Source organism: Colletes latitarsis, chromosome 10, assembly GCF_051014445.1.
Source record: "Colletes latitarsis isolate SP2378_abdomen chromosome 10, iyColLati1, whole genome shotgun sequence".
Taxonomy (NCBI): domain Eukaryota; kingdom Metazoa; phylum Arthropoda; class Insecta; order Hymenoptera; family Colletidae; genus Colletes; species Colletes latitarsis.
Genome location: NC_135143.1, coordinates 30294351 through 30321504, shown reverse-complemented (window position 1 = coordinate 30321504; position 27154 = coordinate 30294351). Strand labels below are relative to the sequence as shown.

Here is a 27154-nt window from a genome sequence, read left to right as displayed (position 1 = left end):
TAAAATTTATATCATCGTTGATAACAATAATTCCAATGAGTGTATATATGAACTATAGAAGAATAATACATACATTTAATATGCTGAGAAGACCTTTATCTTTTAGTAATTGCTTAATAGGAAATAATTTATTGTTTTAACAAAAATTTATGATTTATATTGTGAATCTAGTCCATATAGTATATTCTACCCTAATACTATATAAATAAAGTACTACAGAACATAATTTCAATTTTATAAAACTAAATTTTGCAAATTAAAAATTTATAATGATGGTTTAGTTACGATAAAAAAAAATTAATAATTCTTCAGAGAATTAAAAGTATTAAAAATTAAAACTTAATTCAGAAAAAGAGCAAAACATTTAAAAAATAAAATAAGAAGAAATTTACGATATTTATATTATTAAAATACGATTTTATTTCCATTACTTGACAAAGCTACAGTTTCATCTAATGCAAAGGTAGATTGTCAAAGATAGTTTTTGTATAGAAGTATCGTGGGTAAAATACTTTATTTGTTGAATCTATAACTGTTTTATTTCGAATTGAATCGATGAATTTTCAATAAATGTTTTATAACTGTTATACAGCTTGCTCGATTTTCTATGAATATCACAAATATAATATTTATTGTTGTGTTACGTCGCAATTATGGGAATATTTTAATTATTCACTTACATATTTTGCTCGTTAATGTTTTTAATTACATGTTTTCGAATAAGTACTCCACAACTCATTGTAATGCAACACTATCGCCTAGTTTTGTTGATTACCACAGTGAAGACTCGGCTTAACTGTGTTTCTGTCTTCGCGCAATAATTGAAGTACGATTGTTTTTTTTCGTTTTGTTTTTCGATATTAAAGGTGGCGTTGTCGATGCTCCCAACATAGCAAACGTCGCTTCTACATACATGTTGTAGCAGTTAAGATCAGACAAGATTAAAGCATGTGATCCTGCCTTCAGTGTAGATAATACGAAGCTGCGAAAATGGCGGACGAACAGGTGAGTTGCCGATCAAAATAATGTGCAAACCTCGAAACACGACAAAGTTATTTATGATGAAGTGATTTCGAAAATCGTGCGGTAAGCCAGTCGGTGGTAAAACTGTTGCAAGTTGTGTTGTATCGATGTGTATCCCGAACGTTTTGCTGCCGGGAAACTCTTGAGTATTCTTCGAAGTTACTGCACTGTTTGTTGCCGGACTACAGTGATTACTATTTTGTCGCGCTGTCAATGAAAATGCAATCACGAACTGAAAGATTTTTCAACTCACCGTTTAATTGACATTTTATTATATGGTCGAAACCGTGTTGTCGATGTGCAAAACATTAACCTTGTTTTCGTGAATAGTATTGTGTAGGGACAGTTTCGAAGTTTCAAAAGATAATTAATGGGTGGAAATATCATCTAAATCGTGAATTTTATATTTAAACATTATAATTTGAAAAAGTTCCGCTTCTTTTCAACGTTCTCGTGTAAAACTATTGTTTAAAATTGCTTTAAAAAATACGGCATAACCTATCCGATACATTTATTTTGCAACATCAACTAAGATGTTTTTTCTGTTACTTTAATACGTTAGATCATTGTTTATCCGATATTCGGCACGGACAAATGCCCGGTTAAATTAATCGTGATGTTCTGATTTAAATGAATACAAGTTAAAATACTTTAAGATATATTCGTAAGATATTTTTAAACTGAATATGTGATCGTCTGAAATTCAGTTGATTAATATTTACAAAACATAAACCTCGTAACCTCAAAATATTTTGTTAAATACTGAGAAAATAAATTAGTATTCTGTTACTGTGCTCAGAACATTAAAAAAACAATTCTTATATTATTTGTCTTTCATTCGTTAATTAATAAAGCAAAAGTCTAAAAAAAATTGTAAAATTAAATCATCGATACTACTAAAATCAAATGTATTTAACAAATGGTGATTTTTATTAATTGCTTATATCATTTTACTCATCACAGATATTACTTTAAAGTAATTCACGCAAATTAAGTTCCTTCTTGATTGACTGACATAGTTTTATTTCTTTTTCTAAGCATGCATTTCTCTGTAGAATTTGATACATTAATTTTTATTCTATGCAATATTTATATTTGAAAAAATATATTGTAAATAAATTGTATGATTTTAAAATATTGTTTATTTATTATAATATCAAGGCTAATTAGGAAACATATATTTAGTTATAATTGTGTTTCATACTTCTCAGATAACATGACGTTTTTTATCATTGTAAACTTTTAAATGTTAACTATAACAGAAAATAAGAATTCATTGAATAATCTGAAAAGTGAAGCAATGGTTTTGAAGCTTATAGACTTGAAATACCTAAATGGAAATATCAAAGTATATGTTTGAATCGTGTCACTAAGAATGGATCACATACAGGAAGTACAGCAGCTGGAGTTGCTATGCAAGCAATTGTACGAATCACAAAATTCTGCGCATCGTGCAGAGGCTGAAAAGGCACTTGTTGCTTTTCAAAATGCACCAGATACGCTTACAAAGTGCCAGCTCCTACTTGATCGAGGAAATTCTGCATATGCTCAATTATTAGCAGCCACTACATTGACAAAATTGGTTTCACGCTCTGGAGGGCTCAGTTTACAACAAAGGCTTGACATATGTAAGTATATCGATCAAATTATAAAATAAAAAAACAGGGATATTTAAAAATAATTTCTTTAATTTTTTTTCAGGGAATTATGTTCTCACCTATTTAGCAACTCAACCAAAATTACCAAATTTTGTAATACAAGCTTTGGTTACATTATTTGCTAGGATATCAAAGCTTGGTTGGTTCGATTCTGACAAAGATGAATTTGTCTTTAGAAATGTGGTTAACGATGTAACAAAATTTCTTCAGGTGCGATATAACTTTTGTTTCCTTATAGTTTAAAGAAATATTTTTTATAACTGTATAATCTTTTAATATAATACAGGGGTCTGTGGAACACTGTATGATAGGAGTACAATTACTTTCTCAATTGACTTGTGAAATGAATCAAGTATCGGATGCTGATGCAAATAGGTCTCTTACAAAACATAGAAAAATTGCCAGTAGCTTCAGAGATACACAGCTTTTTGAAATATTTAAGTTATCGTGTACTTTACTGAGTACAGCACGCGAGAATTGTAAAAATCTAAATTTTAATGATGAAGCACAAGTACGTCTTTTCGTTTTTGCATTTTTCGTACGAAAGTTTACAGTATTTTATATATATTCGTGTGAAATTTTCATATTTTTTTTCAATTTTTAATTTAGCACGGTCTGATGAGACAGCTTTTAAAACTGGCACACAACTGTCTAACATTTGACTTTCTTGGAACGTCAACGGATGAAAGCGACGATCTTTGTGCGATACAAATTCCAAACAATTGGCGACCCATATTTCTGGATCCTACATCGTTAAAACTTTTCTTTGATCTATATCATAGTCTACCCAACTCATTGTCATCTTTGGCTCTATCGTGTTTAGTCCAAATAGCATCTGTCAGAAGAAGTTTATTTTCAAATTCAGAAAGGACACAATTTTTAACACACTTGGTTAACGGTGTGATAAACATAATACAAAATTTAAGGGGCCTGAGCGACCCTGGGAACTATCACGAATTTTGTAGACTACTATTAAGGTTAAAAAGCAATTTTCAACTCGGTGAACTGATTTCACTTGAACATTATCCAGAAGATATACAATTAATCGCAAAATTTACAGTCCAAAGTTTACAAATGTGGCAATTTTCACCCAATAGTTTGCATTACCTTTTAACTTTGTGGCAAAAAATGGTGTCATCTATACCATATGTGAAATCCGGTGATCTACATTTATTAGATATATACACACCGGAAGTTGTGAATGCATACATTACTTCGAGATTCGAATCGGTTGCGATAGTGGTTAGGGAACGTTTGGAAGATCCACTTGATGATTTAGGAGTGGTACAACAGCAATTAGAACAAATATCGGTAATCGGAAGATGTGAATATCAAAAGACATATACCTTATTAGTACAACTCTTTGATCAAGCTGCTAGAACGTATCAAGAGTTAATGACACAAACAGCATCTCCTACTCAACAAATGGATATCACTATACAAGAAGGTCAACTCACATGGCTTGTATACATTATAGGTAAACAAATAATTTGTAAACTATGAAACACAAGAAAAATAAATAAAACGTGATATACGTAATGAAGCTAATATATTGTATTTGAAAATAAGGTGGTGTCATTGGTGGAAAAGTAACATTTAATTGTAATGAAGAGTTAGACGCGATGGATGGCGAATTAGTCTGCAAAGTACTTCAGTTAATGAATTTGACCGACTCGAGACTTGCACAAGGTGGCTGTGAAAAATTGGAGTCAGCAATGTTGAGCTTTTTCGAACAATTTCGTAAGATATACGTAGGCGAACAAGTTCAAAAAACTCCTAAGGTATATAGAAGACTGTCGGACGTTTTGGGCGTGAATGATGAATCTATGATACTCGGTATTCTAATTCGAAAAATGTAAGTATTGTGGAACATACGACAGTACAATTTGGATTGTTAACTTTTAATGCTTCGTTTGTAGAATAACGAACTTGAAATATTGGGGCCGTAGTGAACAAATTATTTCGAAAACATTACAGTTATTAAATGATCTATCTGTGGGTTATAGCTGCGTTCGTAAACTTGTAAAATTAGAAGAAGTACAATTTATGCTCAACAATCACACAGTATGTATAGATAACTGTTTACATCTTTGCTATATAGAAAACGTCAAGTAAAAGACTATGCGTGGTTCTTTATTTTAATAGGGAGAGCATTTTCCATTTTTGGGAAACAATGTTCCTGTATCAGAAATGCGTTGTAGATCAATGTTCTACACATCCTTGGGTAGATTATTGATGGTAGATTTAGGTGAAGACGAAGAAAGGTTTCACACTTTTATGTTACCTCTAACAGGTATAAGAATCACTTTATACATGAAAATATAGTAATACAATTTATTTAACTTATATTTATATATTTTATTTCTAGCTGCATTAGAAAGTTTGGGACAATTAATGGGCGCTGCTGATCCCTCACTTTTCGCAGCAGAAGAAGCGAAAAAAGCAGTAATCGGTTTAGCGAGAGATTTGAGAGGTTTAGCTTTTGCATTTAATACAGTGACATCATACATGATGTTCTTTGACTGGATGTATCCTTTTATTAAAGATATAATTCAACCGATACATGATCGGTAACAACTTACTCGAACGTTTAAATATAAATTACCTTAATCCGTATATAGATATCCAAACTATACACCGATTTTATTACATTTTGTGGAATTATGGCATTACGAACCACAAGTCACAACTCCCGTCCTAAAATTATTTGCTGAATTAGTACAAAATAGAAGTCAACGATTACTGTTTGAGGCATCTTCTCCAAACGGAATTTTATTATTTCGTGAAGCTAGTAAAGTGATATGTAGTTACGGTAATCGTATATTGAATGTTGAAGTTCCGAAAGATCAAATTTATCCTTTAAAACTGAAAGGAATAAGTATATGCTTTAGTATGCTAAAAGCTGCTTTGTGTGGAAATTACGTGAATTTTGGAACGTTCAGATTGTACGGTGATGAGGCTCTAGATAATGCGCTTAATACATTTGTAAAATTACTCCTTAGTATACCACAAAGTGATTTATTGGTATGTATTTGATTCATATAAATATTGCAATAATGAAGCTTACTTATAGACATAAGAACAATATTTTAACATTCCATTGTTCTTGATAGGATTACCCAAAGTTATCTACAACATATTACGCGTTACTAGAATACTTGGCACAGGATCACATGGTTTTCCTCTCCACCCTAGAACCCAGACTTTTCTTGTACATTCTATCAAGCATCAGTGAAGGCCTTACAACACTAGGTGCGCAAAAAGACTCCTATACAGGTCTGTGCGGCTGATTCTATCTTATTATGAGTCTCTTATCCTCTATGCCATGCCTTGGGGCTGTTAGTCTCAAATCATTTAGGCCAATTTCTACTTACTAGAAAGGTATTCGTCAAATATTTTGTTAAGATTTTGAGAAATTGAAAAAGCTATGAATATTTGATTACAATCGAAGCATTGAAAAATTAATTCTAATGAATTTTGTATCAATTTTGATACTATCTGGTACTTCAAAATTTCGTCGTATATTTCTATTTAAATTGTACCCGGAAACAAAGAATTATGTTTCGTATTGTGCATGTATGAATAATTGGACAATTTTTTAACGATTTTATAATCGCTGATTGTTTATTCTGTCAATTTTATTTACAATGCTACATAAAGTGTTTAACAGTAAGAAATTTAGTATTTGAAGATCTCAACAAAAAGTTTAGTTAATAAGGGCGTTTCATTTTGTTATGTTCATTTTGCCTTTTGCATTGTTGCTTTTGGAATGTAAACCTGCCTTTAGGTATTAGTTATTGCCATAGTTTGAAACATATAAGAATAATTGTGTATGCTGAATAATTCATTTTCATGCATATAAAGAGTATGATTGAATCATCATGGTATTATAATAGGCAATGAGAGGATTGGAGTTTGTAGAATCAAGACCCTATTTACTATTAGTGTAATGCTTTTTTTTAAACTTTCATTCGCGTTTCTTATACAATGTTACATTATAAACTCAAATTCTTTATTCCTTTAAAGTTAAATTACATGATGGATCTAGCACACATAGTCAGCCGCACAGCTGGCACGCTACTAAAACGTATGAATGTTTACAGTTATAAGTTCGTGAATTATTAATTTACTAATTATCATATGCATGGTATGTTAATATTATTTGTTTTTTTTTTTTTATATATATTTTACGCTTTGTTTTCTTAATTGACACATGATATGCTAAACAATTTATAGTCTATTTTTACGAATATCTTAAATACCAATGGTTTCTTTTTATCCTATTTACCGTGTATGCTCTTACACAAAATTGCTATAAATTATTTTATCTTTTGTTTCCTATCTCATTGACTAACGTTGAAAATTTCAAATTTGTATTATCTTTTAATAGAAATGTATTCAGAAGAATGACACAATTAACTTATTAAATGAACACATAGTTTTACAAAGCACACATTCAAAAGGTAGGTCAGTATAATACATTTCACAGTAATTGCTGTGATCGCATTTGCACGTAACTTAAAATTTTTATTTTACTAGTTACTCCTGTATTTTAATTTATATTATTCGATATTCTTTTACATATAGAATATAAAATAAAAATAACAAACATTCATTGCAGATACAATGGTTTGTACTGGTTGTTGTGCAACACTGGATCATATTGTGACATATTTATTTAAACAAATGTATCCAAAAGGTATAGCCTACATAATAGTGATTATTAACATATGTATGTATCTGTGTGTACATACAACATGTATCCTTTCTTTCAGGGGGCTATGCAAGGAGGAAAAATGCTGTTGTACCAGGAGGAGGAGATTTATTTTTACAAGTTTTAAAACAACATCCAGAAATCCTTCAACAAATATTAAGTACTGTTTTAAATGTGATAATGTTTGAGGATTGTAGAAATCAATGGAGTATGTCACGTCCGCTATTGGGGTTAATTCTTTTAAACGAAGATGTGGGTGCAAATAATTTCCCATTTAATATTCTATAAAGGATATACTAGTGATTTGATAAAAAAAAAAATATTTATGATTTCAGTATTTTAATCAATTACGAGAAAATATTATTAGAAGTCAACCGGTTAATAAGCAGGCAACAATGGCACAGTGGTTTGAAAATTTAATGGAAGGAATTGAAAGAAATTTACTCACAAGGAATAGAGATAGGTAAGAAAAAAAATTAAATAAGTATAAGAACAGTACATACTGTTCTACATGTTACGCGATTCTTGTATTTTAGGTTTACACAAAATTTGTCATCACTCATAAAAGATATAAATGATACCTCGAAAGGACCTTCTTACACGTCTGCAAATACTGTCAATGAAATGATGACGTAGTGATACCGCTCTCTTTCTATTAGATTCTTCTAGGTTCTTGCCTGCCAAATGCTTGAATGTGTGTGCGAGTGAAATTATAAATTATGGTGGATTTAAAATTATGGTTTTAGATGAGTATAAAGATAATAAATTAAGTACTGTTGCTTTATAGAATCCATTATTGTTTGGCTTCCTATTCTCTTACTTTGTTTTAAAATTTCTTTTGATCTACATAATCATTTCAAACTATAGTATAACAAAATTCATATTCATTTATTAAATGTTAAATGTTTTAGTATACTTATCAGTTTGATATTAATATACGTATATGCATTTTATCCTAAATTTGTAAACGGAAAAGAATAGATCCATTTTATTACCTTTATACTCCTACTACTTTGATACGATACGACATTAAAACATAAATATTCTTGCACATATATTACCTACAATGATTGGCAATAAATATATTACATTTTGTAGATTCACAGTTAATACGCATTTTTCATTGATAATTTGAGGTTGAATGCACATTAATGTTTATTAGCTACATTCTGAAAGCGTTTAGAATATTAAGAATTTAAGATTAATATTTTTATCTTACTTTAATATAAAAGAAATATGTATGCCTTTCAGCACGCATTTTTTTGATTTCCAGTGCCAAGAATCAGCTTTTATACATATTATTCATTATATTTACACTTTATTTTAAATAAATATCATATTGTCTTTATTCTTAAATGAAAGATATAATTTAGAATAGGAAGCCAACTATATGAATTACTATCATACATCTTGTTCCATATTACTTTTACATGCAGCCGACTTCCATTTATTTAAATGTATTCATTATTTAAATATTTTTTATTAAGGAATATTTGGTCACAATTGTACGAACAATTTGTAACGATGATGGTAAAAAATGAATCGAGTCATTATCTAAAAAGTATTAATGATCAATTATTTGAGAAACTGAACTACTTAAGTTTACGTTAATAAGCGAAACATTCGTAATATCAATGATATACCGTGGGAGATGTTATTAAGTTGATACTGCAAAAATTAGCTTACAAATGTACTTTGTTACTATTTTTATGTAATAATAAGTATCATTGATAATATTTGATTAAAACAAGGTCGGTATTAAATATATGTTGCAGAAAGCTATTGAGTCTAACTGACTGTTAACATGCATATTGTAATTTTCTTGCATCCATTTAAACGATGCAAAATTCTGTGAACAGTTTTAGTATTAAAATCATTTGCACTTCTGTAAATTGTAAACAGTTAAATATTTTTAACAAATTAATTTTGTGTATTAAGGTTATGAATAATGTATATTATTAGCAAAAACAAATATGAATTTCGATAATAAATACATTTTCATTACACAAAGACCGTCAGAATTATTTTACAAATGGACATAAAAATTGTGGTAAACATGTATAAATATTTTCAATCTTTTATTTAATTCCAATTTTTTTTTTTATATATATATTATTTTGTTTTACATTTACTTTCTCCTCGTAAAAATGCATGTTAACAGTAGAAGGCTAACAACTTTTTATTGATATTGCATTTTATACTATATATAAAGGTATTTGAAAATTTGTTGTGACTTTATAAATTAAATTTTCAGGTTAAAAGTGTTTTAAGTGCCCTTTATATCGAATAGGACTGAAATAAAATTAATTTCATTATATATAGTCTTTTATACTTCATTAAAATTTCTTTTGTAATGATCAGATTGTACGATAATTTCAAAATACATTTCGAAATCGAAAAAATCATTGTTGATTTTATGATAAAAAATAAACATTACTAAACTTATTTTATTTGTATAACAATTTTCAAAATTTTTTCGCAAATTTGATTAAATGAAAAATACGTGTAAAAATTCGGTTAATAATTCGGTAGAAGATGTAGTGTTTTGTTTACATAAAACATCATTTAGGTTGTATCTGTTCATTTATATATTTTTTACTGTGAAATAGTAGGGAAAAGTTGCTAGAAAGCGACAAACGTCTTTTCATTTTATAACAACTTTTTAGGTATTTTACATGTTATAAATACTTAACCGTCTATTACAGAGAAGTATCTACTGTAAACAAATGTATTATATATACTTTTGGTATAGTAAAAAAGTTAAATTTCGTATTGTATGAGGTGTCAAGAAATGTCTAGTGCAAAATTAGACTAATGTGGAAGATAGTATATTCTCATCCATGTAACAATAAGATATATTTGTTTCTGCTAAACATTTGTGTCTTTCATTTAGTCAAATTATGCGCTAGATTTTTAGAACTAATTATGGAAAACAATTAAAGTTTTCATGTAATCTTAATATCATTTCATGTATAACATATGAATATAAATAATTGCCTACTTTTTTTATGTTTGTGAAATACGCAAAAATTACATCAAATACATGAATTCATTATAACTTTTCCACTTGATTGCATAATTTAATAAGAAGGAAGAAAGTAATAACAAAATATTGTCAGACTTCTATAAAACTATTATTTATATTTTCATTGAAATTTATTACATAAATATATATTTAACTTAACACTTTTTCACCATCATTGGATGTGAACATTATATAAAGTTTTTTACTCAATTCGGGACCAACTTTACGCATTGTTGTAAGAGGCCCAGCTGCTCTTCTAATCTGTAAAACATTCGAAATATGTTTATGAAATGTAAGTAAAGTATAGTAATAAGATAATTGATTTTTATTGTTTTAAAATTTTCTTTGCATTTAAAAATTAGTTATCATTATGTAGGAAGTAGTACAAACAATAGCTGGCATTTATAATTTACCACAATGTCTTTTAACAAGTTCATTCCTTCCTGGTGTGTACAATTTTTGTATGCCTGGAAAAGAACAGAAAGGTTAACACAAAAAATTTGATTAAATTGTATTTAGAACATATATTAATACTTATTTCCATCAAATCCAGAGGACATGGATATACAGAACAAATTGCTTCTGCAATTTCAAGACTACTTAAATTAAATTGGCAAAGTTGTTGTTGCCACAGTCTTTTTAATCCATTTCCATCTTTATCTACGCGTACTGTATTCCTATTATCTCCCATCACATACCAATCAAATTTACTAGTTATATTTTTATTCTTCTCCAATTTATATGGTATTTCTGCTATAGCTTTTGTACATTGATATACCATTAGTGCTAAATCTTCAAAATTATTAAGCAATCTGCTGCTACACTTAGAAAGTATTTGTATTTCATTAAGGCATGTTTCAAGCTGTTGCCTCGATATTTCTGGAAAGCTTTGAAACTCACAGTTATTTTTAGCATTAGTTTTCTGTGTTTTATTCTTTGTTCTATTTTTAACTGAATTTGTGGTTTGTTTTCTGTATGTAAAATAATCTTCTATACCAAAAATTACTAAAATCATATTGTAATTTGGTATTGATGCCTTGATACTGGAAATAGTTGCACAAAAGCTGCCATCTGCTACTTCCATTAGTGCTTTATCCCAGTTCCAAATTATCAGTATCTGATTAATTTTTTCAACATCTGTTACTGTACATATTTTATTGGTATCATCTACATAACTGTTTTCAATATTTCTTTTCCATGTGATACTGTTTGGAATTAATTCTGCATTAATACTATATTGGATGTTGGCCTCAAGCAGTGTGCTTGTAATATTTGTAATAAAATCAAAATTTTCAATAGCTTTATCAAGAACAACTTCCACGAATTTCATACATTCGCCAGGTTTAATATTTTTTAATTTTTTTGATGCAATTGCTTTGAGTGCCCTTTCTCTGATTAGTTGCTCCTGTCGTTTTAATTTTTCTTCGGTTAATTGACTTTTACTTTTTTTTGTTACAGTTTTAACAGCCTTTTGTCTCACTCTCTTTCTCTTTACGTCGTTCAAATTCTCTGTAGTATCGGATAAATCGGACGTACTAGATTTTTTAGCATTATTCAATTTTGAATTCTCATTACTAGTAGAAATTTTATCGATATTATTTTGTAAATCAAACTCTTCATTTACATCAATAGCATGATAGAAATTTACTTCGGGAAATTCAATGCCGTCCGAATCGTAATCGGCAAGCAGCAATTTCTTTCTATTTTCCTCGTTAACATTTTGAAATTCATCATTTTCAATAGGCAAAATAGATTCGTCCGAATCGCTTAAAATAATAACGTCTGTCATTCTGTTAAAATGCTTTGTCAAACGTGTTTTTATGAGTAAGAAATAAGTATCGCTTTAACGACAAGTATTCTATGCATCATAAACCAAAATATTCGAGAACAAAAATACACTAATTACATAAATACTGTAAAACCATTTTGAACATTGAATCTTTATTCTTTTTGTTTATACATAACTGGAAAATTAACGTCTATACACAAGTGTTCACATCTCATATTGTTTTCAAATTGTAGAACACTCTCGACAGAATTCAGTAAATTCAACTCATACCGAATACGCATCAAATGCAATAAGAACATAGATTTTTTCATTCATGTAACGATATTAAAAGACTTTAACATTTGAAGCAACCTAAGGTTCAAGAAATTTAACCATGTCAGAGCAGTACGAACTTGTATTGTTAAATACAACGTCATGGAAATTGAGGAACTGTTTTGGCGGGATCTTGCACACTGCAATGACCGATGGGATAGGTCCGGGTATTGAAAGTAAAGAAGTATTAGTATTTATTTATTATATACAATTGATGTTCTATATAATTATTTCACTGTCCCTTCCTGTTTAATCCCCTCCGTTATATGGAGCGGTCTGTCATGGGAAAATAAAAGTTTTAATGCAGAGAAACCACGATTAATCATCTAACCCGGACAGTGTTTCCAGATGTGAAGCAATTTTTACGCATGCGCGTTTAAAGCAGCTACGTACGTAGCCAGTATTATGGGCGTTAAACTCTCTAACGGGCTTCAATGGGTAATTAAACGGAATAAACTGAGTAAAACTGTCGTGTTACAATCGTAGTTTCACGCGATAAATTTCGGATAGAGATCTCCTTTTAAAACAGTCGGGAAAAGCATACGTTCCAATCATTCTCGATTCACTTTACAACAATTTTTAAATAATTTCTTACTATAGACGACCAGGGGTCGATACAATACTCTTACTCGATCAAGGTATTTTACTAATGAAATATCCGACACGCATGCGCGAATATTGCGTCACATCTGGGAATATTCTATCAGTATGGCTGGAATTCAGTCCTGGGTCCTGAGTTAGGGCTAGTGTCGACACAACTGACCAATGAGATTCTAATCACATAAGATTATCGCAATACTGTTTACATCCATTCGTCTTTCCATTGAACGGACAATAATAAACTTAAAGTAAAGAAGAATGATTCTGAGACGCGAAATAAAATAGTGTAATGCCTGAAGTGATATTCCAAACTATTTCGAAAATGCATAAATTTAAGTACAACAAATCCATTTCTCACGGAAGTAATTTGATACATAACATACTTTTGAAAGTTTGAAAAAGACATCCTTTGATTGGCTGTTGCATTTCATGTAAGCAATTGTGTATATACTCTATGAAGTATAGGCTATACCCTTCTGTAAGCATCACTTTAGCGTTCATGTTTCAAGCTTCGGGCGTAGACGGGTTTTGTTCGGTATCGTTAACTTTTTGACTCTGGCGGAACTAATGACGTCATGAATGAAGTATTGGTGACAAATGGATGATACATCGAAATGATATGGGATTGTGTATACGTTAAAGTTTAATTTCCAATGTGACTGATTTTGTAAAAAACATTATAAAGATAGTTGTGAGTGGGTTTTATTAAAGATTTCAGAGGTTCTAAGCCATAGTCTTTTCATGAAGGTAAGAACTTGTTATTTCTTTTTGCCTTCTATACGAAATGTCAAAACTTTTAGTACGATAGGTGCGCTCTAACGCTTTACATAGGTATATCTTTTCTAAACATACATATCTCGCGAGATATCAAACTCACGCCTTCCAGGTTTTTTTTTTACGAGGAAAGATTAATATACGTGCGTTTCTAGTTAAACTTTGTAAAAATTAAATTATTATAATCCTGTGTAATCATTATTATTTGCTGTATCAAATAAATCATCCGAGTGTAATGATAATTATCAAGAAATATGAGAAAAGTATAATTGAGAATAATTAAAAACGAGTAAAATATACAAATATTGTTGCATATTTTTCCAATCAATTGATTCACATCTTATTTGATAAATTATCTGTATTACCCTATAAGAGCACAGGTAATTTCATTGATATTTAATACATTTGTACGTTTTATGCGATAATAACTTACATGCATCGTTATTTTAATTTTTAGAAGTGATTTACTTAAAGCGATAAAGATGTCAGATCATTTTGGACCAATAACTTTGAAATGGGATCCCAAAAATTTGGAGATTCGTACCATGTCTGTAGAAAAGACCTTGGAACCCTTAGTTTTGCAAGTAACTACACTTGTGAATACAAAGGGTCCTAGTAAAAAGAAGAAAGGAAAATCTAAAAGAGCCAGTGCTCTGGTTGGAACTGTGGATAAAGCAGCTAATAATTTTATTGAAAAAGGTGAACAAATTGCTTATGAAAATCCTGACATTACTGCTGAAATGTTAAGTGCTGTGGAAGAAGTAAGGAAAACAGGTGCTGCAATGAGCATCGCTGCTAGGTATTGTTTGTTTCATTTTGGTACTTCTGTTTTGTAAAAAGGGTTCTAAATATATTCTTACATTATTATCATTATTTAAACAGGGAGTTCTCAGAAGATCCTTGTTCCTCTTTAAAAAGAGGCAATATGGTTCGTGCTGCAAGAAATTTGTTATCTGCAGTAACACGTTTACTTATTTTGGCAGACATGGTTGATGTGCATCTGTTGTTGAAGTCCTTACACGTAGTAGAAGATGATCTACAGAAATTAAAGAATGCATCCTCGCAAGGAGAATTACTAGAAAATATCAAACAATTTGGAAGAAATGCATCAGAACTTATGAATCAAGCTGCAAAGCGTCAACAAGAATTGAAAGATCCTCAATTACGAGATGATTTAGCAGCAGCAAGAGCTGTTCTCAAGAAGCACTCTACTATGCTGCTTACTGCTTCCAAAGTTTATGTTCGTCATCCTGAACTAGCTGCGGCAAAAGCGAATCGCGATTATGTTTTAAAACAAGTTTGCGAAGCTGTGAATACTATTAACGATGTTGCACAAGGAAAAACTCCGGTTGACAGTCAACATCCTTATGAAGGACCTGGTGAATTAGCTGCTGCTTTAGACGATTTTGATGAAAGAATGGTAATGTCCCCACTTGCATACAATGAAGTACGTACAAGACCTAGTCTGGAGGAAAGACTGGAAAGCATTATTAGCGGTGCTGCACTGATGGCAGATTCTTCTTGTACTCGTGATGAACGTCGGGAACGCATTGTTGCCGAATGTAATGCAGTTAGACAAGCACTTCAAGATTTGCTTAGTGAATACATGAACAATGTAAGTATTTGACAAACTTCTTTTCATGATTCAGAACATAATTGCTTTATATGTGTAAAACTATCTATATGCACAATGAAGTAAAATGTAAAACTCATGTCTGAAAAAATTGAAGTAATATCTGTGATGTAGGAAAATTTAATTACTTTCATTTTTCTGTAATTTATATTAATTTCTATTTCACTCTCTACCATAGCGATCAGAATATCAAAATATTTTACAGTTATATAAGTTCGTACAAAAATATTTAAAACACACAAATAATTATATTATCATTTAATGTAATCGATTGATTTATGCATTCCTTCATATGTTTATTCTACTCATTTGTTTTTTTATTTTAATGACTGCAGTTACAGCTCGCTCGGGGTGGGAAAAGGGTAAATATGAAATCTTTGTGTTCTCGCACTGTTCTTGCATACAATTTACAAATCAAGCGAGATGTTATAATTGCTGATCACTGTATTAGTCCTTATATATATTATTGATATTTTATCTTATAACAAACACTAATCAAATATTTCGTAATAACCGAGTGTTTATAAATTTTACAATTGTCCTTTAACTTGCACTACTGTACATATTATATTATTCCACAATATGTAATATAGTTACCAATTAATGGAAATGAAAAGGTATATAGTGTAGATAAATAGTGCATATTACAAATGTAATTGTAAATTTGCTAAACTTAGAAGAGCTATAGATAAACTATTTCAATCAAAGTAAATGTGTAGTTTAAATTGAGTTTAATCGATCATAAATTTCACACATATTTATTTTTTCCTAATGTAAAAATGTTATTTTGTAGTGCAGAAAATCCTATTTGTTTAATTTTACACTTTCTTGTTTGTTTATGTTTGCCTGTGTACATAGCTTTTTCTCAATAATTTAATATTATTCAAATTAAAACTTTCCTTTCATTAAACAAATACAAACGCTATGTTTATAATTAATACTTTAATTCTTAAAACATATTAAACATGTAAATTCAATAAGTAAAGCATTTTTCGCACAATAATATAAAATTGGCCTTTCTAGTTGTTTACTATTTTAATAATCATTAAACTTCAAATATTTTGCACTCTAATACAATTAGTTAAGAGATAGCATAGATCTTATTTGATTACTTATATATCGTCGATTCCTATATTTCATTTGAAATATCGTAATTTTAACAGATAGGAGTGAAGGAACAATCAGAAGGTTTAGAAAGAGCAATCGATCATATGTGCAGAAAAACACGCGATCTACGCAGACAATTACGAAAAGCTGTAGTAGATCATGTGTCCGATAGTTTTCTGGAAACAAGCGTACCTTTGTTGGTTCTTATCGAGGCCGCAAGAAATGGTCGTGACAAAGAAGTAGAAGAGTACGCACTTGTTTTTACAGAGCATGCAAACAAGCTAGTCGAGGTGAATTTATTTAAGTATTATTACCGTATTTATTTGATGTAATCAATTTACTATAATGGACATAACTTAATAACGTTGCATTCACTTAATCAGGTTGCTAATTTGGTGTGCAGTATGTCAGGAAACGAAGATGGTGTAAAAATGGTTCGTTACGCGGCGGCTCAAATTGGAAACTTATGCCCGCAAGTAATTAACGCGGCACGCGTACTGGCAGCTCGTAATCGATCTAAAGTAGCCTTAGATAATATGGAAGTATTTCGACAAGCATGGGAGAACCAAGTGAGAGTATTAACGGAAGCTGTCGATGATATTACTACTATCGACGATTTCTTAGCAGTATCCGAGAATCATATCTTGGAAGACGTAAATAAATGTGTACTGGCATTGCAAGAAGGCGATGCCGATACGTTAGACAGAACCGCAGGCGCAATCCGAGGACGATCAGCCAGAGTGTGTAACGTTGTTCAAGCAGAAATGGATAATTATGAACCTTGTATCTATACGAAGCGAGTTTTAGAAGCTGTGAAAGTTTTAAGGGAACAAGTAATGCCGAAGTTTGCACAGAGAGTAGAAGTCGCAGTAGATGCTTTGGGTAGTAACCCTCCTAAAGATGTGGATGAGAATGATTTTATAGATGCTTCGAGATTAGTTTACGATGGAGTTCGTGAGATTAGACGCGCTGTACTGATGAATAGAGTAAGATGATTTGAAATCGTAGGCCTTGTGCTCCTATTCTTCACACTGTTTTCATTTGTTTTTCCACAATTTATTTTAGGCGGACGAAGACTTAGACCCGGAAGACGTCGAGCTCGACGAGCATTACACATTGGAAACTCGTAGTAAATCGAGTGCTCAGACAGGCGAGCACGGCGTTGACGAATATCCAGAGATCAGTGGTATCACAACAGCTCGCGAAGCCATGCGTAAGATGCCGGAGGAAGACAAACAAAAGATTTTACAACAAGTGGAATACTTTAAGAGTGAGAAACTGAAATTCGACAAAGAAGTTGCCAAATGGGACGATGCAGGAAATGACATTATTGTTCTTGCAAAGCATATGTGTATGATCATGATGGAAATGACTGATTTCACCAGAGGTCGTGGACCTTTAAAGACAACTATGGATGTCATTAACGCAGCAAAGAAAATTTCTGAAGCTGGAACTAAGTTAGATAAATTAACTAGGCAAATTGCAGATCAATGTCCAGAAAGTTCTACCAAGAAAGATCTTCTGGCATATTTGCAACGCATAGCATTGTATTGCCATCAAATGAATATTACGAGTAAAGTTAAAGCAGATGTACAAAATATTAGTGGAGAGTTGATAGTGTCTGGACTTGACAGCGCAACTTCTCTTATTCAGGCAGCTAAGAACTTAATGAATGCTGTTGTTCTTACCGTCAAAGCTTCGTATGTTGCGTCAACAAAGTATACTCGACAATCTACGGTAACTGTAAGTATTGTTAATGTTTTTTAATTATTTATGTCAAAATTCATAAAAATGTTTCTATATATGTAACATGTAGTCTATATGCCCTTAATTATATGTAGTCACTTGTGTACATACATAACTAACATTAATGATAAAACTGTTTTACTAACAAACTACTGGATTGTGCAGTATGTAAGTATTTATATAATTATATTATAGCTGTTAGTCGTACCTTCTACTACTTTTTACTTATGAAACATTATAATGTTTTTATTTGTTTAATTAGTCTCCAATTGTTGTGTGGAAAATGAAAGCACCGGAAAAGAAGCCATTGGTACGCCCTGAGAGACCAGAAGAAGTTAGGGCAAAAGTACGCAAGGGCTCCCAGAAAAAAGTGCAGAATCCAATACATGCACTTTCCGAATTTCAGAGTCCTACAGAAAGTGTTTAAACTTTTATGTGTAAGTAATTTAATGAAAATGAAACCTAGTATACAGCATCACCTTTGGAAAGTCAAATGAGCAAGATGTTTTATTTTCTATCATATACAATATTCAAATACTATCTGTATTCACTACTAATTCAGTGTGTACCGTGAAATATAGAACGTAATAATCGCTCTTTCTGCAGAACTATCTTAAACACGAAAATAAGTGTTTTGTATTGATCGCTGCATATTTTCAATATCATCTGTGTAGAGTTATATCATAGTGTACTGCTATTTATAATACTTGTTGCTAACATAACAACAGAAGGATTTAAATATTAACATGCAAAGATTAATTTCATGTTTACGATTGTGATAAAAAAAGGGAAATGTTTATAATAACATTGTTTGAAAATAAAATATCTTGCATAAGAGAAATGTTCATATTCTTTGTAATTATTGATTTATAGATGTTTGAAAAGCAAAAAAAGACAGTGTACGATCGTATCAATTTTCAGACGACATTTAATTAGATATCAAAGATTACCTTCTTTTTCTAGAGTATATGTAAAATTTAGATTTCAATTATATACAAATAAGTGACTAAATGTCGATTATATTTCATAGAGTATAAGAATGATCTACATTTTAAAGATGTATCATTTGATAACGCAAGTTGATTATAACATTTTAATCATTAAGAAGTACATATTAATATTATTTAAGTAAATTATACTTTACTTAAATGAAATTTACAATTTTTTATTACTCGTGAATATCGGTAATCGAATATATTTTTTGCAAACAGTATCTACAGTGCAAGAAGTGTGACCACAATACTTAATTATATAACAAAATCTACACTAACAATTAAGTATATAAGGAATGCCAATTTTTTCTCATTTTCATGTGTATATTTAATATGCAAACATCAATTTTTAATTATACACTGAAATTTATTATGGAATTTCATGAAAGAATATCGAATGATGAGTGGTGTATGTATACGTACGTATATATGCGCAACAGCTTATCAAAGGCCTTATATTTTTTACGTTTTATTATTATTATACAAGATTATTAGTATACTGCACGCATAATTAAAATGAAATTGGGACCGCATCGTTTTACTTGGTCCGAGCTCACATTTTCACTTCAAAAATCGATCTTTCATTTCCGCTCTAACAAGTATACTCATAATGGTACCGTAAAAAATGTAAAACTTTTTAGTTTTAATCAGTGGTTATCGTACCGATGTGTGTGCATGCGGCATCGCTTTGAAGTTTGATCAGTTGGGTTTTGTTTCTACAAGATGATTCTACTGCTGGAAGCCCTAAAAGCAGCCGACACAATCCACGACAATATCCTTTGATCAGTCTTTGATGTCGCTACGATGTTTCAGAAGCTACGACCTGCCTAACGAAACATTATGGCGACATCAAAGGCTACCGCCGCGATGTCGGTTGCTTTCAGCGGAAGAATCTGTATAATTGCCTCGCGTACGCTCGAGCTGAAGAAACATGGACAGTGGTGAGGATATTTTGACTAAAATTGATGGAAATGTATTCTTAGTTTTCCCCGTTTTGTTTTCAATATTTAATCGTTGCATTTAATAATTCTACAGTCAACACACTTTCTTATACATATCCAGAAAAAATGTCTCCCGATTAATAATACAGGGTGTTCGGCCACTCCTGGGAAAAATTTTAACGAGAGATTCTAGAAGCCAAAATAAGACGAAAATCAAGAATACCAATTTGTTGATGGAGGCTTCGTTAAAAAGTTATTAACAATTAAATTCAAAAATTTCAAATCGTTCTGGAAAAATTATTTTCGTTTGCGGGGGTCAATTACAATCATTTTTGGTCATTAGACATACCCTCGAAATCCTACTCATTTTTGAGAAAAAAATTCGAAAAGGTGTGAAATTTTTCGACGGAAAAAAAAAATTTCAAATCGTTTTGGAAAAATTATTTTTGGTTGCGGGGGTCAATTACAATCACTTTTGGTGAATAGACATAACCCCGAAATCCTGCGCATTTTCGAGAAAAAAATTCAGTACGGGTGAAACTTTAAACGTTAATAAATTTTTAACGAAGCCTCCGTCAAGAAATTGGTATTCTTGATTTTCGTCTTATTTTGGCCTCTAGAATCCCCCATTAAAATTTTTCCCAGGGGTGGCCGTATAAAAACGCGTACTTTTGAAATATTTAAATATTTGTTAATTTTTGCACGCAAAAGGTTGTCAGGTCGATCGAAATAATTTTAACATAATCTTAGGCCTTGAACTTTTGCTAATACGTTATATCGATATCAGTTTTTTATTGTAACGTATTGTTTGACAATAATATCGCTGCATATTTTTGTTATGCTTTTACATAAAGCCTGCTAAAGTACAGTTAATAACGTCAATATTCTTCCAAACTAATAATTACATTGACGATTTCAATTGAAAAAGATAAAAGTCGATTTAAACCCATTTGTATAAATATGTTTATATAAAAAGTACATTATTTCTTATATAAGTTTTTACCCATACTTTGGCTGTATACATTTACTATTTCGTATAAATGATCTACTTAACACTCATACAATCATGTTGCCATCAAAAATATTCGACGAGGTTAAAAAGGCATATTTTTCTTAAAATTCATGAAGCTGTTAATAAAGACAAGAACAAACCTTTTTTCATTTTAGTAGACCAAAACTACTGCTCGGGATCCCCCTTCCCAGCTATACTACTGCCTACTTGTTGCCCTAATTAGATTTTCCAACACTCTCGATTATGCGACTAACCCTCTATTAGGTCGGATAATTGAGAGACTACTTTATTACGTATTTTGTTATATAAAATTTTGATGTCATCCATTGTGTTTATGATTTGATAAAGAACACAATATTGCAACTAAACAAATTCTATTGATTTTTATCATCGAGACTTTCAGGAAAGCAATAAGGCATAATACAGTATTGCATTGGAATAAAGAGACTGCAGATCGAAGTATTTAATAATTGTATATAAGTAAATATAATTACACATTTTCGGAGAAATCTTGTTTACAATGATTTTATAATACGTATAATCAGTAAGAAATAATTGTAAAAAAACTGATACCAATTTCATACTTTATATGATTGAGTACTACATTATTTGTAGTTGTGCATAATTGATATTCAAATGAATTTGTGTTTAATGCAACTACAAGTGTTTGCTCTAATGAATATTACATTTTCCAAAACAAATTCCTATAATACCAAAAGTTTATTTATATACATTTCGATATTTTATAAAATTTATTTAGAAATATCGATCAATCGCAATTTGTTACATTAAACAAATTTTGTAATGTATGACTATAAAATAGTATGTTTTATTTGTATTATGTAGCTGTTTTAATAGGTGTTGGTTGATAGAATACATTAATGTGTTTGCAGGAAGTGAGAAATAATCAAGTTTCATATTTTGTAGATTGTCAATATATAATATGTATTGGTATCAATTTTTTACTGTTGTAAGACAAATACTAATTTATATAGAAGTAATTGTAAAATTAAATTGTAGTTACTGATATGCTGCCAAATATAAGGTGATGCTTTTAAAAGATTCTCTTTTTTACCATTATCATTTTTTAATTACTATATGCATAATTGAATTATATGTAACTTTGAAAGTTATAATTCTTAGTACTAGAGATTAAGAGGACGGGACATATTAAAAAGTTCAAATACAATACACAGACTTGTATTTTATATATTTCATTTACATACTAAATGATACAGAAATAATGATACGATACGGGAAAATCGCAAATGCAAATATTTAATGGCAATGGTATGATATAGTAATTCAAACTCGCTTATAAAATATAATTATTTCTAATTCATTACACATCGCTTTTGCAAATGGTAATTACAAAAGACAAATTTCATCATTACTTAAAAAAGATTATTCACTGTTTGGATTACATTCTCTTTTTTTTTTTGCATTTTAAATTTTGTACTTTTTTATCTTTCAACGCAAAGTCGAAAAAGTATATGTAACGCAAAATCGCACAAACGATCTAGTGAAAGTAGAACGTAATATTTACGCTTGTTGATCTGAATATTATAAATTATTTTTATCGCTACAATTAACAAATTTTTTCATATAATTCTCATAGTATTGTTTTTTTATTATACATAATATACGAGACAATTGCAGTTGCTTAATTTTTAAAACCTACATATTATCTTGTCATTATTAATATTATTACATACTAAATAAATACAGGTACCATTAAAATAACTCATAAAAAGATTGATACTTATTTTTCAGATATTTAAAAATTTGAGACAATTTGAGTATATGAAAACTGAAAAATATTATGCAACAAAGCGTTATGTACTAGTTACATTGTAACTAAACAAATTCACTATTTTCTTCTACTACTATAAAAACAGCTTTCACTGTAATACATGACATGCTTTAAAAATATTAATAATATGATTTAAATATTGCATGTCATCTGAATTGACACCGATTCAATGACTACAAGATACATGTTAATATAACTATTAGTATATGCTCAGTATTTGGACTTTTTTTTTTATGATTTTATTGCAAAGAATAAAAGCATACAAACTAAATAGCTGCTTTCAATTAGTATATTATGTCATTCTATCAATATTATATAACAAATTAAATTTACACCAGATCCTGATAAACAGAGTTTTAAATCTAGAAAACAGTCTCTCCATACTAAGTTGAATTTGAAAATTAAGAAAAATTACTTAAATTTATTGTTAGTTGTTTCACATAATCGATGTACTATTGAATTTGAATCATTCTTAAATAAATCTATAAATATCTGTAACATATTTCGTTACAAGCTACATATACAATTCTTTTTTTTTTTTGTTTTTTTGTTTTTTGTTTTTTGTTTTTCTTTTTCCATTGTTGCATGGAATCACAAATGGTAAGAGATATATGAAAAGAAATTCAAAAGCAAGATAACACGAAGCGTTATGAAATTAATAAGGTGCCCTAACTGTGAGTAATATATTTCATAAATCTATTTAATTTGCTTTATAATCACAGTTCCTGCATTCATACTAAAGTATGTTGTGACTAAAATAATACAGATTTACCACGTGTAATCTTACAAAATCCTGACAGTATGTATGTCTATCACAATGCAAAAAATGTTAATTAAATTTGTACATAAGTATGTGTTTCCAAGTAGTACATATAATACAAGTGGTGAATATTGTGTTTAAATTGTTATTAGGCTATAATTTTATATTCCACAGGTTTCCATTGTTACTTCATTCTTAAATATTGTTTAGATGGTAACACAATGTAATCAGTAGTTCGTAAATTTCATATTTTTATATTCAATTTTGAATTGTCAAACTCGAAATATATTCACCACTTATAGTATCTAAATATTACATCTCATGTACATATTCTAATTAGTTTTGAAGTACTGTTTTATAGAAATTTTATTATTTAATTAAAGTAAATAAGCAATATGACTACTCTCAGCGTTACTAAAGAGAGCCATAGAAACAGTCCTTCACAGCCTGTGTAAGACTTTCATTTGAGATCTTTAAGTCTTTCAGATGTATGCTGACAGAGGACCAGAATTATGACATAGGTTTTCTCTTTTTAAACGAAGTAAATTGATAATAAAAATCATTGTTAAAAGTTTTACCACATGATTGAATATATTAAGTATGTTTTAGCAACAAAATATGCATTGGATGCGATACATTTTTCAATGCAACATTTCATTTACATCAGTCTGAACGACTTCAGTATATTGTTCTTAGTTTGTCAGTAACACTACAGAAGATGTATACCAGTATAAAATAAGTGTTATAAAAGGAACTCTTATAGAAGCGTTTCATCTAGAAACGCATACTACATTATAAAACCTTTCAGATCTTAATAAAAGAAGCATTCTGAAAGAATTAAAAAAAGATATGCTCATCTTGGATGCAATAATTAATCGTCAGGTGTACATATGTACAACATAATTAATGGAAAAGTGAATGTGATGTATCAGAATTAACTAAAGATTCCAAACTCTACCAGTACACGACTTTCATTTATACGCTGCCTCAATTTGTAACAACTTACAAATACGAGATAAAAGTAGCAAAAAACATTTAATTTTGAAAATAATTGTCCTCGATTAAACAAGAAATATAGATTGCAAATTTCTGTAACAAGTGATTTATGTGTATATCATTATCGATTATATTGACAAAAAATATATATGTAAAATTAAATGTTTATAATATGCAATATCTTCTGCCTATAAAAATTTGAATAGCATTTTTCTTCAATTTATGGTTATGCAACTGATTTCATTAATCTTGAATATCTTATAACAGCATTACATATTATCCACTTTGACGTTCGTTATATCTTTGTACGTTTAGTCACAGTCATTTAACTCTTAATATGATTCAGTTAATACAACTGTGTTATCGAGGGTGGTAAATATTAGCCATACAACATAGCCCATTTTTATTAACTTTAAAGAAAGGAATGTATGGCTTCTATGATGATTCGGCAGTAACTTCTGGCGGTGTACTTACAGACGTTACCGCTGACTTAAATGCTGGTACAAATTCAGCTGCGTTTGGATTCAATGTACTCTGAAAATTTATGTTACCTTAATAAGATTAAGCATATACTCTATAGCATAATGTAAGTACACATTATTTGGATTATACCTGTTTAGCAAGGTCATTGTGCATTTTTAAGTTACTAAGTTGTTGAGAAAGTTCAGCACCATTTTCTGGCATGCTTGTAGCAGTAGACCAAGCAACAGAATTTGTATTTCTTTCGTGTTGCCTTTCATCTTCCCACATTGCTTTTAAACATTCCTCTGTCAATTCTTCCTCCATTAACTGTTGGATCACCTATAATGTTTTTATAATACTGTTGTTTTATAAATGTTACTTCATAAGAAAAAAATTATTCTGTTTCAATTGCGTTAGTAAATCAGGAAAATAGTCATTACTGAACCTCTTTATCAAATTCTTCTTCATTTTCCATCCATAAATATTCTGAAAAATCACTATCTTCTGTTCTTTGCATATCAATTTCAGATTCAAAGCTATTGTCCATATAAGAGATAATGTCCGTTTCATGTCCGTACTCATTTCCAGAGCCACTGTTTGGAATCTTCATTTTCATTCCAACAAAATATTTAGCAGTACAGCAAGTTATTATCTATAAAAAAAAAATTGATCATTCTTTAATTTACAATAAATTTTCTATGTACTTAGATGTTTTATTTTATACAAAGAAATACAACATATTTTCATATACGTAGTTGTTACATGTTAATTTTGGATAATGGTATTAAAAAGCAGTTTACAGATGACGAAAAATACTAACTATGAATTGAACTGTTTATATCATTCGGAAAATTAAAATGCGTATTCTATCAACAAAACAGTGATTCGATGACTCGACAAAATATATTGCGATTTGAAGTTGGAAAGAAAAAAAGTGTTTAACAAAATGCAACCTTGAACTCTTTTTGCGTCTACGAGGCTCACAAACGAAACGTTTAAATATGCAATTGCTTCGTTTACACATATGGTAGCATCGACCGTGAAATTACATTTTCCGCTGTAAAAACGGATCGATTCCAGCGTTTACCATTAATTTATTATCGAATGCAAGATCAACTGAAAATTTTGAATCGTAGTATTTATCGCATCGTAGCAAATGGATACGAGAAAATATCGCTTGACAGATCTGTTACAGGGCAACCATTTTTAACTGTCTACTTTGTAGTAACGACAAAGCAATATTTATTAATCTTTATTCATAATTATGTCGTGCATCTATTGTTATTACAGTCGAAGATAATCCTCTACTAAACGCGAAGTGTAAACATACCTTTTAACAGTGCGTCTCTGGACGATTTGCGATAGAAAACACGATTTACGCAGTTCATGGGTGAAATACGTGTCGTGCAACACAAATTAACCCTTGAAGTAATGCTGGGACGGTGCTGCCACCATGTACAAAAAGAGCAATGCACTCCGTGCTCCAAAAGTTGATAGATATTGATTTTGATCTGAACATTGCAATTATTAAATAATGAGTAAGTAGTCAAACTCTGTATTTTCAGGTATTTTTTAAGTAATTTTCGAGTACGCAAATGATTAATAGATGAAAGTTCAAATACAAGTATATTTCGTTACGTTGCAAACAAAATGTCAAGTAATACGATGTACTACGGCATATAGCAAATATTCTTATAAAGTGTCTAAATAATTATATAATTTACCAGTAACAATGATTTGTACAGTAAATTTTTTTATAATAAATAAACTATGAACATTGAGGTACGTCAATAAATA

General features: G+C 30.0%; 4 protein-coding genes across 11 annotated transcripts; 2 read left to right on the top strand and 2 right to left on the bottom strand.

Moving 5' to 3' along the window:
* Nucleotides 1-890: 890 nt before the first annotated feature.
* On the top strand, nucleotides 891-9725 carry Ranbp16 (Ran-binding protein 16). Of its 4 annotated transcripts, none has more exons than XM_076774176.1 (15): nucleotides 891-1005; nucleotides 2414-2651; nucleotides 2725-2891; nucleotides 2968-3192; nucleotides 3291-4158; nucleotides 4251-4536; nucleotides 4601-4745; nucleotides 4827-4974; nucleotides 5050-5209; nucleotides 5303-5705; nucleotides 5795-5933; nucleotides 7303-7380; nucleotides 7457-7647; nucleotides 7731-7858; nucleotides 7932-9725. In XM_076774176.1, exons 1-15 carry the CDS (start codon nucleotides 991-993, stop codon nucleotides 8029-8031), a joined length of 3291 nt encoding a protein of 1096 aa, XP_076630291.1. In that variant the 5' UTR covers nucleotides 891-990; the 3' UTR covers nucleotides 8032-9725. The 4 variants fall into 4 exon arrangements, with proteins under 4 accessions (XP_076630291.1, XP_076630288.1, XP_076630290.1 ...); XM_076774173.1 differs by having other exon boundaries at nucleotides 5795-5957; XM_076774175.1 differs by having other exon boundaries at nucleotides 937-1005; nucleotides 2398-2651; nucleotides 5795-5957.
* A 753-nt stretch (nucleotides 9726-10478) lies between these two features.
* Mms4 (Methyl methanesulfonate sensitivity 4) lies at nucleotides 10479-13302 on the bottom strand. 2 transcript variants are annotated; one of them, XM_076774184.1, is made up of 4 exons: nucleotides 13285-13302; nucleotides 10959-12797; nucleotides 10834-10887; nucleotides 10479-10681 (listed from the first exon to the last, which is right to left on the bottom strand). In XM_076774184.1, the coding sequence occupies exons 2-4, from the start codon at nucleotides 12207-12209 to the stop codon at nucleotides 10571-10573; spliced, it is 1416 nt and encodes a 471-aa protein (XP_076630299.1). In that variant the 5' UTR covers nucleotides 12210-12797; nucleotides 13285-13302; the 3' UTR covers nucleotides 10479-10570. The 2 variants fall into 2 exon arrangements, with proteins under 2 accessions (XP_076630299.1, XP_076630297.1); XM_076774182.1 differs by lacking the exon at nucleotides 13285-13302 and having other exon boundaries at nucleotides 10959-12993.
* A 355-nt stretch (nucleotides 13303-13657) lies between these two features.
* Nucleotides 13658-20976, top strand: Alpha-cat (catenin alpha). 3 transcript variants are annotated; one of them, XM_076774179.1, is made up of 9 exons: nucleotides 13658-13868; nucleotides 14353-14694; nucleotides 14778-15510; nucleotides 15864-15890; nucleotides 16692-16925; nucleotides 17019-17621; nucleotides 17701-18378; nucleotides 18644-18818; nucleotides 19593-20976. In XM_076774179.1, the coding sequence occupies exons 2-8, from the start codon at nucleotides 14378-14380 to the stop codon at nucleotides 18806-18808; spliced, it is 2757 nt and encodes a 918-aa protein (XP_076630294.1). In that variant the 5' UTR covers nucleotides 13658-13868; nucleotides 14353-14377; the 3' UTR covers nucleotides 18809-18818; nucleotides 19593-20976. The 3 variants fall into 3 exon arrangements, with proteins under 3 accessions (XP_076630294.1, XP_076630293.1, XP_076630295.1); XM_076774178.1 differs by having other exon boundaries at nucleotides 13660-13868; nucleotides 18644-20976; XM_076774180.1 differs by lacking the exon at nucleotides 15864-15890 and having other exon boundaries at nucleotides 13663-13868; nucleotides 18644-20976.
* Nucleotides 20977-22510: 1534 nt separating this feature from the next.
* Paip2 (polyA-binding protein interacting protein 2) lies at nucleotides 22511-26842 on the bottom strand. Of its 2 annotated transcripts, none has more exons than XM_076774192.1 (4): nucleotides 26688-26842; nucleotides 25803-26009; nucleotides 25508-25696; nucleotides 22511-25429 (listed from the first exon to the last, which is right to left on the bottom strand). In XM_076774192.1, the coding sequence occupies exons 2-4, from the start codon at nucleotides 25971-25973 to the stop codon at nucleotides 25331-25333; spliced, it is 459 nt and encodes a 152-aa protein (XP_076630307.1). In that variant the 5' UTR covers nucleotides 25974-26009; nucleotides 26688-26842; the 3' UTR covers nucleotides 22511-25330. The 2 variants fall into 2 exon arrangements, with proteins under 2 accessions (XP_076630307.1, XP_076630308.1); XM_076774193.1 differs by lacking the exon at nucleotides 26688-26842 and adding an exon at nucleotides 26311-26547.
* Nucleotides 26843-27154: the final 312 nt, after the last annotated feature.